The sequence below is a fragment of the Chelon labrosus genome (genome assembly GCF_963514085.1).
Source record: "Chelon labrosus genome assembly, chromosome: 1".
Lineage (NCBI taxonomy): Eukaryota > Metazoa > Chordata > Actinopteri > Mugiliformes > Mugilidae > Chelon > Chelon labrosus.
Window position 1 is genome coordinate 26,240,638 of NC_140337.1, and position 13,592 is coordinate 26,254,229.

The window sequence follows — 13,592 nt, forward strand, 5'->3', positions numbered from 1 at the left end:
ATGATGATATGATAGGCTGTTTCCGCACGCTGGGTCCGCCCGTCTGTTAGCTGATTGGCTGTTCGTGTGTTTCTGCCGGCAAGAACGAGCTCGATGTAGGCAGCTCCGCTTCCATAGAAATTCGCTTCAAAACAAACAACAAGCTAAAGTTGTGTCTCGCCCAGACGTGCGCACGGCTTACAGCCACACACACAAGACAACACACTCACCACGGCAGAAGCACCGGGCCGAGCGGCGAGTCTGCCACGGTGTCATCGTGGCACCACTAATTTTGCTCAAAAAACCAAACTCCAAAAGTCAACATTATACAACCAAACAACATTATAAGTAATTCAGAAGTATTTATAAATTGTACAAATACGCTGCAGTTCATAAAAATAATAATAATAATAAAAAGGCCGCAGTATCGCGATAATACCCGAAACCGTGTTATTTTGTCTGGTATAGTATCGTAGTTACTCATTTTGGTATCATGACAACTCTACGTGTGTGTGTGTATGTGTGTGTGTCTGTTTGTGTTTCTGAGACAGGGGGTATGTTCATGACATGCACGCTGTGACACCTCAACTCTTTGTGAGAAGGAGACAGTGAAAATAAATCCTTGGATTTAGTTTAGTTTACTTTCAGAGCGAAACTGCTGAACCTGAGACAAACTGGATGAACAGGTGAGAAAGTATGAGGAAACTGAACGTCTTCCTCTTTCCTCAGAAGTGATCTGTGGCGTTCTGGACTTCATCCAGAGATCTTTATGAGAGTGAAGCTGAATGTAGAGAGAGACACACCTCGCCGCTCCCTCTCTTCACCTGTCAGAGGAAAGCTGACACTGTAGAAGCAAACGTGGCAGCAGAGAAGTGTTGTCAGAGAGTCAGTAGATGATCAGCTGCTGTGACCCTTAGTTTGACAGGAAGATGAAGACGTTAGTGGTGTTTGTGATCCTCGTTCATGGTAAGATATCTTCTTCCTGGATCTGATTATCTCTTCAGTCTGACATCATTTCTCTCACGTCTGTCTCTTTAAAGAAAGTCAGTGATGACCTGTTTCATCTTTGATTAGGAAGTTTTTCAACCAAATCTATGAAAACAGCCAAAACACATTCAGTGATCTGTTCTTTGACTTCAGTCTGTGAATGAAATGTAGTTTTTCATTGACTGACTGACAGTTAAACTGGTTTCTCTGGTCCCTGCAGATAATGCGACCTACAGTCAGTCATGTGTGAAGTCAAACCCACATCATGCAGCTGATTTCTGTTTCTCTTTGTGTGTCCTCTCAGTTTCCCAGCATGCCCTGGCAATTGTGGTGCAGGTGACTGAGGGGGCGGAGTCTGTCCTGCTACCCTGCAACTACTCGGGTTTTTTACCTGTGGACAACCCCACAGTGATTTGGTCCCGTAACGATCTCAGTCCCAAATCTGTCCACAAACAACGAGAAACAGGTGAAGTTAAAGGTCAGAACCAGGTTTACAGGGGGAGGACATCGATGACGCCTGATGCTCTAGACACTGGAGACTTCAGCCTCACTCTGAGAAAACCCCACCTCTCTGATAGCGGCAACTACACCTGCTATATCAGTGATGGAAGAGAAGAACGGAGAGTGACAGACGTACATCTACATGTCAAAGGTCAGAAACAAACTTCAACATGTGGTTTCAGAGAAAAACAAAGACTCAAGGCCAAACAGTTTCTGGTCTTTCCAGTAGAAAATCAAAGTGGTGATCAGGAGCTGTTTTATTGTTGGAGTCACAGACACATTTCTGATCTCATCTAACAAGTAGGACTTCTCAAGGACACACACACATCAGTCTTCAGTGTGTCTACAGACATTTAACAAAATCCACCAGGAACTCTGGACCATGTATTAAACATGTTAGGCTGCTTCAGTTCTTCCATGTGACAGTTATTATTAAACCAGCTGATTGATGTTTCTGTCTCTTGTGTTCTCTCAGTTTCTCAGCCTACCCTGGCTGTGGAGGTGGTTGAGGGGGCGGAGTCAGTCCTGTTGCCCTGTCAAGACTCTTCTGTTCCTGACCGTCCCACGGTGGAGTGGATCCGCTATGAACTCAGTCCTTCAACCGTCCATCAGCGTTGGACGACAGGTGATCAACTGAAAAACCAAAACCAGCGTTACAGCGACCGAACATCCATGAAGACTGACGCCTTGACAACTGGAGACTTCAGCCTGAATCTAAGGAAACCCCGCCTCTCTGACAGCGCAACCTACATCTGCTCCATCAGTGCGTTTGGAAACGAACGCAGACTGGCAGCCGTGCAGCTGCAGGTCAAAGGTCAGCAATAAATACTAACACTGTATACAGCAGTATACTGTATGATCACACACAGTTGACATTTGTAGGGTTGCCATCTCTAAGCCTTTTGGCCTGAGTCAGACTCCTTCAGTCTCACGCTGTCCACACACATCTCATGTATAATAAGAGGCTGAGTCCATTATTATTTTATTTTACTGTCAATGGAAGTCAGTACTGTAGATACAGGTCGGAGGTCAGTACTGTAGATACAGGTCAGAGGTCAGTACTGTAGATACAGGTCAAAGGTCAGAGGTCATGTTGTTTATATTTCTCCACAGAACCACCTCCAGTCTGGCCTACAGTTCTCACAGTTCTCCTGATTCTCCTGGTTGTTCTTGGTGTCGTTGGGGGTCTTTTGTTTCATTGTCGACACTACTTCATGTCAGGTGAGTCTCTACTACTACACTACCCATGATGCTGATGGTAACATGTGTCCTGTGGAGGAGACTTGTTCCAGCTACTGAAAGAGTTCAGAGCTCAAACAGCTGCTGCAGAAAGCTGAAGAGAAACTTCCAGGCTTAGTTCCAGAAGTCAGAAACTCTTCATCAAACATGTCTGCAGCACTTTACAGGACGTCTTGACTAGTTACCAAGGAACGAGTCAGGAAGAGATCAGGAAAAAACGGAGACACAATCCAGCTCTAATCAGAAGCTCCTGACGTCCTCAATCAGGACCTGAGCTCTGAGTTCATGAGTCCAGGTCTCTCCCAGTCCCAGTAAAACCAGAGCAGAGGGTTAGTGTTCTTCCTCATCCATTCATCTGATTGGTTCCTCATTAGTTCCTGACTTCTTCTTTGGTAACTTCTCCAAATGTCCTGAAAAAAGAAAACTGGTGTTCAGTCACAAACTAGTTTCCACTCGTTTGTGTCAGAGGTGTGACAGACATCAGGTGAACTCAGGTCACCTGGTTGATCCATGTCCTCAAACAAACTGAACACTGAGAGTCCTCCACCAACATGAGACACATAGACAAGGATGGACAGAGACGTCCTGTTACCATCAGAGCTGCTGCTGCTGCTGTCTCTACAGCTGATGATGTGATTTGTTGTCCTCTCAGTCTACCAGGTGGAGGTGGATTCAGGGGTGGAGTCTGTCCACCTGCCCTGCAAAACCATAACTCGCCTGCCTAAAGACGCTGAAGTGAAGTGGAAGGATGGTGGAGATGATGTGGTCCATGTGTATCAGAACAGCTCTGACCAGCTTGAAGACCAGAACTGGTTTTATAGAAACAGAACAAAGATGAAGAAAAACCTGAAAACTGGAGACCTCAGTCTGACCCTGAAATACCCCACAGATGGAGACAGCAAGACCTACATCTGCACCGTCTACAACAAGGAGAGAGACATCCTGATGAAGAAAGAAGTGAAGCTCAGTGTCAGAGGTCAGTACAGTAGATACAGGTCAGAGGACAGTGATTGTCCATCTGTCTGTATCAATAGAAGTCTAATGACAATCCTCCAGTAGTTGTTCTTTCACAGTTGTGAGTCAAGTCAGACTGTAACGGCACAGTGTCGGTGATGATACGCTGGCTGTGTCTATATTGGCCTAATCCTCCGGTCAGAGAAGACGCAGCAACTTCTCTCCTTTAAATGCCTTTATTGACCTTTATCCGACTGAACTGGATACTGTAGTACATGAGTGTGTGGTTTGTGATGTCTGCAGAGGACAACAATAATAAACAATATTAATGATCATTAACCTACTATACAGCAGCATTAATAACAGAATAGCACAATTTACAGCAGACGTGAGTAACGTGTCATACTGCAAACCACCAGTAGGAGGCAGTGTAGGATCATTAAACAGCTCAACAGCTTGGCGCAACAGGCAGGTCACGTGACACGCTAGCATCAATATAATAGCAGCCTCAATGAACGACAGCTACACCGCTAAATAAACATTCACAGAAGGAAATAAAATGTACGATAATTAACTGAGTTACATAGCAGACAGGCCGTCCATATTTTATTGGGCTCAGTAAGACATGCTAAATACTAAGCTAGCAAACAAAACCGAGCTTATTACCTTAATATTATTAGTGCTTGTAACGCTGGCGTGTTATGAGCTGATTTAGAGAGAATGATCTTGTTTGTGTTCAGTCAACAGAAGGTGGCTGTAGTTATTAATGGTTGTAATAACTAGAGAAATAGAAGTAGAGGTCAAACCAGACACAAAATAAACTAAAACCTTGACTGAGGAGAAACAAAGACAGACGCTTTAGACATGTGAAGAGACGCTGTGTTGCTAAGGTGGACTGACAGCATGGAACAACAGGACTGTGAATGGACAGGAAGTGAAAGAGGGAAGTGTGGGATCAGGAAGGTACATGGGAGGAACTGAATCTGGCAGCAGGAGGATGAGGTCTGGAATATTGTAAATACAAAGAGTAACAAGGAGAAATATCACACTCAGATGAAAGTGGCAGGCGCACTGTAGAGACAGAAAGAGGACCATGAGATGATCTGTAAACTTAGAGAAGATGCATGGTTTGGTGAGTGGAATCTGATCCAGCTACCACAGTCAATAAACTCATTTCTGAATGGAAGAATATGTGGAATGGCTCATTGTGAGTTACCTGGACAGTATTCAGCAAGAGAAGACAGTTTGACTATATACATCCAAAGACATTAAAGAAAGGACAACTGGACTGGAGAGTTTCTAGAAGACGTTTCATCCAAGATGTTCCTGTTTAAACCCCAACTCTCCACCAGTCCTTTAGAACTGAAGATGCTACTCAGATGAAACGACGAAACTCTACAAGTCCAGTTGTCTTTCTTTAACACTATTGGATACACCATGACTGGATGACTGAGAACCTTCACAGACATATCTGACTCAGTAGGATAGAAGGGAAGATAGTAGAGTGTTGAATGATCCAGGATTCATTGATTCAGCTCTGGAACACCAACTGATCAAATGAAAGAAAGTGTCCCACCATGCTGCCTTCTGCATCTGCTGGATGTATATAGGAAGGAATAATAAGGTGCAATAATGTGAATAAGATGGAGGCTAAACTAAACTGTTGCTGTTGTGTTGTGGTTGAGCAATTAATCAATTACAGATTATACATTGGGGAAAATAAGAATTTGATACACCGCTCATTTTGCAAGTTTCCCCCCTTATAAAGAATGGAGAGGTCTGTAATTTTCATCATAGGTACACTTCAATTGTGAGAGACAGAATCTAAAATAAAAATCCAGAAAATCACATTGTATGATTTTTAAATAATTAATTAGCATTATATTGCATGAAATAAGTATTTGATACACTAGTAAAACAGAACTTAATATTTAGTACAGATCCAATTACAGAGATCAAACGTTTCCTATAGTTCTTGACCAGGTTTGCACACCCTGCAGCAGGGATTTTGGCCCACTCCTACATACAGATCTCCTCCAGATCTTTCAGGTTTCGAGACTGTAGCTGGGCAACACAGAGTTTCATCTCCCTCCAAAGATTTTCTATTGGGTTTAAGTCTAGAGACTGGCTGGACCACTCCAGGACCTTGAAACGCTTCTTATGGAGTCACTCCTTAGTTGCCCTGGATGTGTGTTTCAGGTCATTGTCATTCTGGAAGACCCAGCCACGACCCATCTTCAGTGCTCTTACTGAGGGAAGGAGGTTGTTGCCCAAAATCTCGCAATACATGGCCCCATCCATCCTCTCCTCAATACGGTGCACTCGTCCTGGTCCCTTTGCAGAAAAGTACCCCCAAAGCATTATGTTTCTACCCCCATGCTTCACAGCTGGGATGGTGTTCTTGGGATTGTACTCATCCTTCTTTTTCCTCCAAACACGGCGAGTGGAGTTTATACCAAAAAGTTCACTTTTGGTCTCATCTGACCACATGACCTTCTCCCATGCCTCCTCTGGATCATCCAGATGGCCATTGGCAAACTTCAGACGGGCCTGGACATGTGCTGGCTTGACCAGGGGGACCTTGCATGTGCTGCTGGGCTGCTACCTTTCTCATGATCATTGACACTCTATGAGGCGAGATCTTGCATGGAGCCCCAGTCCGAGGGAGACTGACAGTCATCTTGAGTCTCTTCCATTTTCTAATAATTGCACCAACAGTTGTTGCCTTCTCACCAAGCTGCTTGCCTATTGTCCTGTAGCCTATCCTTGTGCAGGTCTACAATTCTGTCTCTGGTGTCCTTAGACAGCTCTATGGTCTTGGCCAAGCCTAATGAAGCTAGATCCAGAAGAAGCTCAGAGCCTTCCAGCCTATAGTGGAGCATTCTAAACATAATGTGTCTGCATTGCAGATAGAAATGAGAGAAATGCTGCCACGTGTAGAAGAGTCACCCTTATGATGGTGTATTGAGTGAAAGGACATGGTGGATCACATCCTGCCAAAGCCAAAAAGTCATCTTGGAGGAGTGTTGAGACCACAGTCTACACTTTTCATTTCGAGTCCTTTTAACAGTAATAATATATTAAATTTAAATGACTTTTAAATACTTTTAAACCTATATTTATTTATCATAACGTGATAAAACATGTTTCAAGTGAAAATGTCTAAAAACTAAGAGATGATCCTTCCATATGACGCTATTAACCAGTTCCATTTAACTCATCTGCAACAATATTTTTCCTTTTAAACTTTCTTTGCTGAAACAAACATTTGATCAAATGTGGAAAAGTACTAGAGGGACTAGAGGGTACTAGCACTAAAAGTACTAGAATGAGTTCCACCAGAGAGAGAAAGAGATTTTTGATTTTTTTTTTTTGATTTTTAAAAAACATATTTGAACAATAAATAACAACGTTCATCATTTCATCAACAGAACCTACTTAAACACAATATTAAAGGTCAGAACATCTACAGACACAGAGCATATCACGTCTTCATAGCACCACCTCTGGATAAAATCAGTCATGTTACTCACTGTGCGTCCTGTCCAGTTCTGTCCTACACCTTATTTCTTGTACTACAGTAAATGGACATTTTTGCCATTGTTTATGCTGGAGGACAGTGTTCCAGGACATTTTTGCCTCCACTCCAGTGAGTAGTGTCTCCAATTCACTTTTTGTGAAGTTATTCTTTTTTTTTTTTTTTTTACCATTGGGCCTATGAGGTATTCCTGTAACAACTGCAGTCTGAATGTTGTTAACCTGCTCTGTATATTTATCAGGCCATGTCCTGTCCATGTCCACTCTGAGACACCCAGTGTAATTTATCCCAGAAAAAATCAATGAGAACAGCTGTAGCTTCGCTGTTAGACCTTTAGGTGGCTCTATAACAGCTAGCTGGTGCCAGAGGGCCGACGCAACCAAGTTAGTAATAATTAACACCCGGCCTCTAAAAGATCATTTTATTTGATTTGACTTTCATCTTTTCTATAATTCCGTCCCAGTTTTTCTGCACCATGTTCTCGTCTCCCAGATTTACTCCAAGATATTAAAAACCATCCTTTTTCCACTTTACTTTCCCTGGTAGACTTGGTAGTCCTCTCTTCCAGTTACCAACTGCCAGCGCTTCACTTTTCTTCCAGTTAACTTTTGCAGATGATATCACACCAAAATCATTTACAGTGTGTTCCAGTTTTCTGGCCTCTTCCTGGTTCTGAATAAAATTAATAAGATAGTTGACATAAGCAGATAAAACATGTTTCTCATTACAACCTTGTAAAAACAACCCCTCCTTCTTATTTCACACAGCAAAGCTTCGATAGATAACGTGTACAACATACCTGAAAGAGAGCAGCCCTGTCTCACCCCTCTACACACTCTGAAGGGGGCACTTAGACCTCCTTTAATCTTCAGTACACTTTCAGTGTCTTGGTACAACACCTTGATCATAGCTATGACACCAGGGCTGAGACCAAACCTCTCCAGGATCTTCCAGAGGTAAAGGTGCTCAACTCGGTCAAAAGCCAAAAGAAGAACTGAACAGCTCTCCATCTTCTCTGTACCCAGAGCTAAACAGCTCTGAATAAAAACCTGTTGCCCGTCTCCTGATGTCGTTGTCATCTGACCTCCATATCAGCAGATGACCTTGATTTCCAGTGGAATCTGCTAAACTTTGTAACTCCACAGTTTCAGTCTCCAGATCATTCATAGATCTGGTGATGTCACGTGTGACACTGAAAGTGTACTGTTGACAGAGCTGCTTTATTTCCACGTTCCCATAATCCCACCACTGCCTCAAAGATTTAAAGTCTGACTTTCTGTTCTTAAAACATCTCCAAAAGAATCTAAAACATCTTTAAAATGGAAATCATCCAACAGAGCCGTGTTAAAATGCCAGTACACACTCCTGGACTTTAAATTAGAAATGAAAACATTACTAGTAACTAACAAGTGATCAGTAAAACCAATAGGCATCATTCTGTCGTTTTTAAAAACATTAAAATGATGTTTAAAACAATAAAACTGATCCAACCTAGCCAGAGAAATAACATTATCTCTAGTGTGAGTCTAGTATTGTCTTCTGTCTCCATTTCTTCTTCTCACACATCCACCACTTCATGTGTTTTCAGTGCATGTTTTAAAGCAGGGCTCGTCAACACCTGGTCGCCCGCAGGGACCATGTGAGTGCAGGGGATGTTCTAAAAATAGTTCTTATCGAGCGCCTCTAAAATTTTATTTAATTGTGTCGCTGTTCTTTCTATATCACTAACACTTGAATTACTGTAGAGTAGAACATGGTATTATTTAATATAAAATTATAAGTTATGTTTTATGTATATATGAACTCTGACCTCGTCTGATGTCAAAGTTCAATATCACGCGCAAGACAAACCGCCATCTTTGTTTTTACCGATGTATGGAAGCGACCGCGGCTCCGTTGAGGAGCTAGATGAGGGTCTAACAACAGAAAGACATGGAGGTAAAGCTAAAGAAAATGAACCATGTTGTGGGACGTCCCAGTGAGTGGGAAGAAGCGTTATTTTTTACCACAGTAAAAGAAATATCTCATTTATGGGGTTACTGTGGCAACGGCAAAGCTGCACAATGAGGAGAGACACTTCAGTTCAGGACGTGTCCCGCTAGCTTCCATGCTAACTGCTAACTCCCCGCCTGGCAGCGCACTACGGGCGGGAAAAGGCTGTGAGTTAAAGACAGTGTCTTTACATGAGGCCGGCGAAGAAGTCAAAAGACGTAAGGGAAGCATCATTTAGCTAAACGGATGTTTTTAGTGAAACGCCATGGCGACGTTAAACGTAAATATTGAACTAGGGTTGCCACCCCTCCCGTAAAATACGGAATCGTCCCTTATTTGACAATTAAATGTGCGATTTGTTCCGTATTTCCATAAATGTCCAAAACACATGTCTGTCTCACACACATCAACACTAAATCTAACAATAATGGTCGATGGTTTTGCCAGAAGATGACAGTTCATGGGCATAGCCTATTTTAACCACGGGGCTAAGCTAGCATGCTAATGCTAATACCGTGTTAAACATGTTGCTGTTGTTTGGCTAACGGTCACTTTCAGTGTGTCTGTATGTTAGCATGTATGCTAACAGACTGGTGTTTAGCTGCAGTGGTGTTGTCATTTATAGTCAGTTTTCTGTTAGCCGTGTGTGCTAACTGTCTGCTAACTGGTACAGCGTTACTGCGTCTCTGTGTCAGGATCTCCGTTAACATATTTTAGTATTTAGTTCTCTAATGCTTGTAGCAGAGCGACGCGCTGCCGTACCGATATGCTGAGAGGTTGCCAAGGCAACCATGAGACTGACGAGTTTGTCAATAAAGTTGGGAGGAGGAGCTAAATGACGTACCTACCTGACGCGCGTGAAACACCTGCGGGTCAGTTGTGATAGATCTAAATATTATCTACCCTGATACAGTTATGGGCCTTGAGTTTGACATGTGTGGTTTATGAATGATCATTTATTTAATATACAGTAGAATTAGACAATATAAATATTATATATGGTCATTTAAAAAAACAAATCATACTAATAGATTAACAGTTAATAAATAAATAAACCTGTATATATTTTAGTTAATTGGTACAGATTTCATTAAAGATTTAATTAACTGCACTTTATAAGAGAATGTGTTTATTGTTAATAAAACATTTCAAGCTTTAAATATGACTAATTTCTTTCTTGATCACCCCTTTACTAAAAACACCAGCACTAAATAAAACATGGCACTGCTGCGGGCCCCCTGGCCCACAGGAGTCGTCCCGTGGTGGTCATGGCCCCGAGGAGCCGTGGTGGGCGTCCCTTATTTTCATTTCTGAAAGGTGGCAACCCTAAGTCTAACAGATGAAATCTTTTTGTTAAAATGCTACAGATTTGTACAAATGTGATACGATTCATTTAAATATGTGAAAGAATGATTTTTTTTTAATATTACATTACTGGCAGTTTGTACAGACATGGGACAAAGTTAATGATTTGTTCAAAAATGTCATAAAGGTGTTAATTTGAACAAAAATAAAACAGGTGACTTTAAACAAAGTTCTGCAAATGTGCTCATTGATACAGAGCAGTGAAGAAAGAGAGATGAGTCAGAGAGACATGTGATAGCTCAAATGTTGAAACTGAATTATAGGAACAAAAAATGTTGTATGTTTAAGTAATTAGGTTTCTACCATGTCAATCATTACTAATATTTATTGTGAGGCTTCACCAACAACAATATGATATAACAGTAACCACTAACCTGAGCAGACAGCCTTATTATTATCATTACTGTTCTTATTATTAAAGGTGAACTGTGCGACTATGTTATTCAGTCAGTTTGTATCAAAGGTAGCCCTTCTAATTACTCGGTACCCTTGAAGTAGCTCTCAGGTTCAAACAGGTTGGTGACCCCTGGTCTAAAGCAACCTGTGATGCAGTGTGTGGTTCTACATGGTTCCTGTCTAGTAAATGGTTTTCAAACAAAGCAGAGCTCTCCTTTGCCCCGGAGGAATCTCTGCTCTGCTGGTGTATCAACCAGAGATTAACATTTAACATTTAATACATCAGTAGTTTACACTTCTTAACTTGTCTCTGTTCTTATTTGATTTATTTATTTATTTGATAGGGACAGTGCACATTAATGAACATCTATTCAGACAGCAATACACGTAAATATGATGGATTATACCAACAATGCTAATTTGCATCCACTAGGCAGGTAGCACAAAAACATGATGAGACATAGGACAGGACAATAGATCACAATAAGAGGACAACATGAGACAGTACATTACTAAGAAGACAAAAGTCAGTGGTTACAAGACTGGTTTGCTTTCAACCACTGCTTGAGGTGAGATTTGAAGGTTTGTAATGTGGGACACTTGTTCAATGGAGAATGGGACATATTTCAGACTGGAACCAGTCAGACATGTTTCACTCCAAATATTTCTCTTCAATGTGCTCAGAGCTGCTGCTGCTGTCTCTACAGCTGATGATGGGATTTGTTGTCCTCTCAGTCCCCCAGGTGGAGGTGGATTCAGGGGTGGAGTCTGTCCAGCTGACCTGCAAAACCACAGCTCACCTGCCTGAAGATGCTAAAGTGGAGTGGATGGACAGTTATAACAGGACGGTCCATGTGTATCAGAACGGCTCTGACCAGCTTGAAGACCAGGACTGGTTTTACAGAAACAGAACAAAGATGAATGAAGACCTGCTGAAAACTGGAGACCTCAGTCTGACCCTGAAATACCCCAGATACGGATACACCTACACCTGCACCGTCTACAACAAGGGGGGAAACATCCTGATGAAGAAACAAGTGGAGCTGAAAGTTAAAGGTTTGTTTGTTTCTTTGTCTCTCTTTCTTTCTTTCTTTCTTTGAAATGCTGCGTGGAGCTGAGATTTATTGACACCACAGAGAGACAAAGAGACTGAAGACATGTTAGGATCTGAACTCTTCTTCTCTTCACTGTCACTGTCATGTTAGATCCACAGATAGAAAAGCAGCAGACAGCAGCTCCACACTGACAGGAGACATTACTGTGAAGCAGGACATGGACAAACAACCAACCATCAAGACTCTGATCATCTGCAACACCTTTCTAGATCTCTGTCCTGTTCCTTCTGCTCTCATCTGCTTCTGTCCTTCAGCTTTCTCTACAATCATTCAATAAAGTCATGAAAAGCTGCTGCTGCTGCTGCTGCTGCTGCTGCTGTCTCTACGGCTGATGATGGGATTTGTTGTCCTCTCAGTCTGTCAGGTGGAGGTGGATTCAGGGATGGAGTCTGTCCAGCTGCCCTTCAGAACTACAGAGCTGCCTGAAGGCGCTCAAGTGGAGTGGTGGGACACTTACCTCAGGAAGGTCCATGTGTATCAGAACGGCTCTGACCAGCTTAAATACCAGAACAAAATTTACAGAAAGAGAACGAAGATGAATGAAGACCTGCTGAAAACTGGAGACCTCAGTCTGACCCTGAAATACCCCATAGAGAGAGACAGTGGAGGATACAACTGTACAGTCTACAACAAGGAGGGAGACATCCTGAGATGGAAAATAGTGGAGCTGAAAGTGAAAGGTTTGATTGTTTATTTTCTTTCAATCGTTCTTCTTTCTTTCAATCTGTATTTCATTCTTTCTCTCTTTCATTTTTTCCTTTTTCATTTATCTTTCTTTGTCTCTTCTGTCTTTCTTTCTTCCTGTCTTTGTCTCTAACTGTCTTGTGTCTCCTCTGCAGACAGAGTCCAGGTCCAGGATGAGACGTCTCCTCTGATGGCTGAAGAGTCAGTTTGATCAGGTTGTTGATCTTTGATTATTGATCAGTGAAGGATCTGATGATGAATTAAAAGTAGATAAAGCTGCTGGTGGATCAGAGTTCATGTCAGCGACCTCCTCCTGCTTCAAGTAAAACCCTCAAAGTCAGTCAACACGTTTGGAAGAGGGAACTAATGAACTTCATTCAGTTGTCCAGCAGAGGGCAGTCCTGACTGAAACCTTCAACAAGACACAAGTTAACATGAGGTTTTTAACATTTCTGTGACTTCTGATGTGTTGATGAAACCAGGACTGAATGACGGAGGACAGATTTAAATGAGCCTTTCAAAACCAACTGTAGCGCCTTTAGCCTGATGTAAGAACACACTATGACACTAACATTCCCTCTAGGTTCAGAGAGCTGCTAATAGTTAGTCAAGTACAATACCATGAAGTTAACAGTTGACAGTTTATTGCCACTGATTAATATTTTTGCAGTGCATGAAAAATACAAAAAAATAAAAATAAAAAAAGTTCAAAAGAAAATGTTCCTCCTTCTTTCTAGAAGGGCAGAGTTCAGTTCAGTTCTGTGTTTTATGTGTGCAACGTTCTGATCATGTGGTTACTACCCGGGTAGATTTTTGTGTTATGTTCTTATCTGTGTCACGAG

The 13,592-nt window shown here is 42.0% G+C and overlaps 1 protein-coding gene across 1 annotated transcript; it reads left to right on the forward strand.

The window, feature by feature from the left end:
- The first annotated feature begins 226 nt into the window (after positions 1 to 226).
- On the forward strand, positions 227 to 13,386 carry LOC311488959 (uncharacterized protein). The gene is made up of 8 exons (XM_084545829.1): positions 227 to 945; positions 1,271 to 1,618; positions 1,943 to 2,281; positions 2,581 to 2,688; positions 3,359 to 3,682; positions 11,687 to 12,007; positions 12,423 to 12,746; positions 12,906 to 13,386. Exons 1-8 carry the CDS (start codon positions 909 to 911, stop codon positions 12,959 to 12,961), a joined length of 1,857 nt encoding a protein of 618 aa, XP_084401955.1. The 5' UTR covers positions 227 to 908; the 3' UTR covers positions 12,962 to 13,386.
- The last annotated feature ends 206 nt before the right edge of the window (positions 13,387 to 13,592 follow it).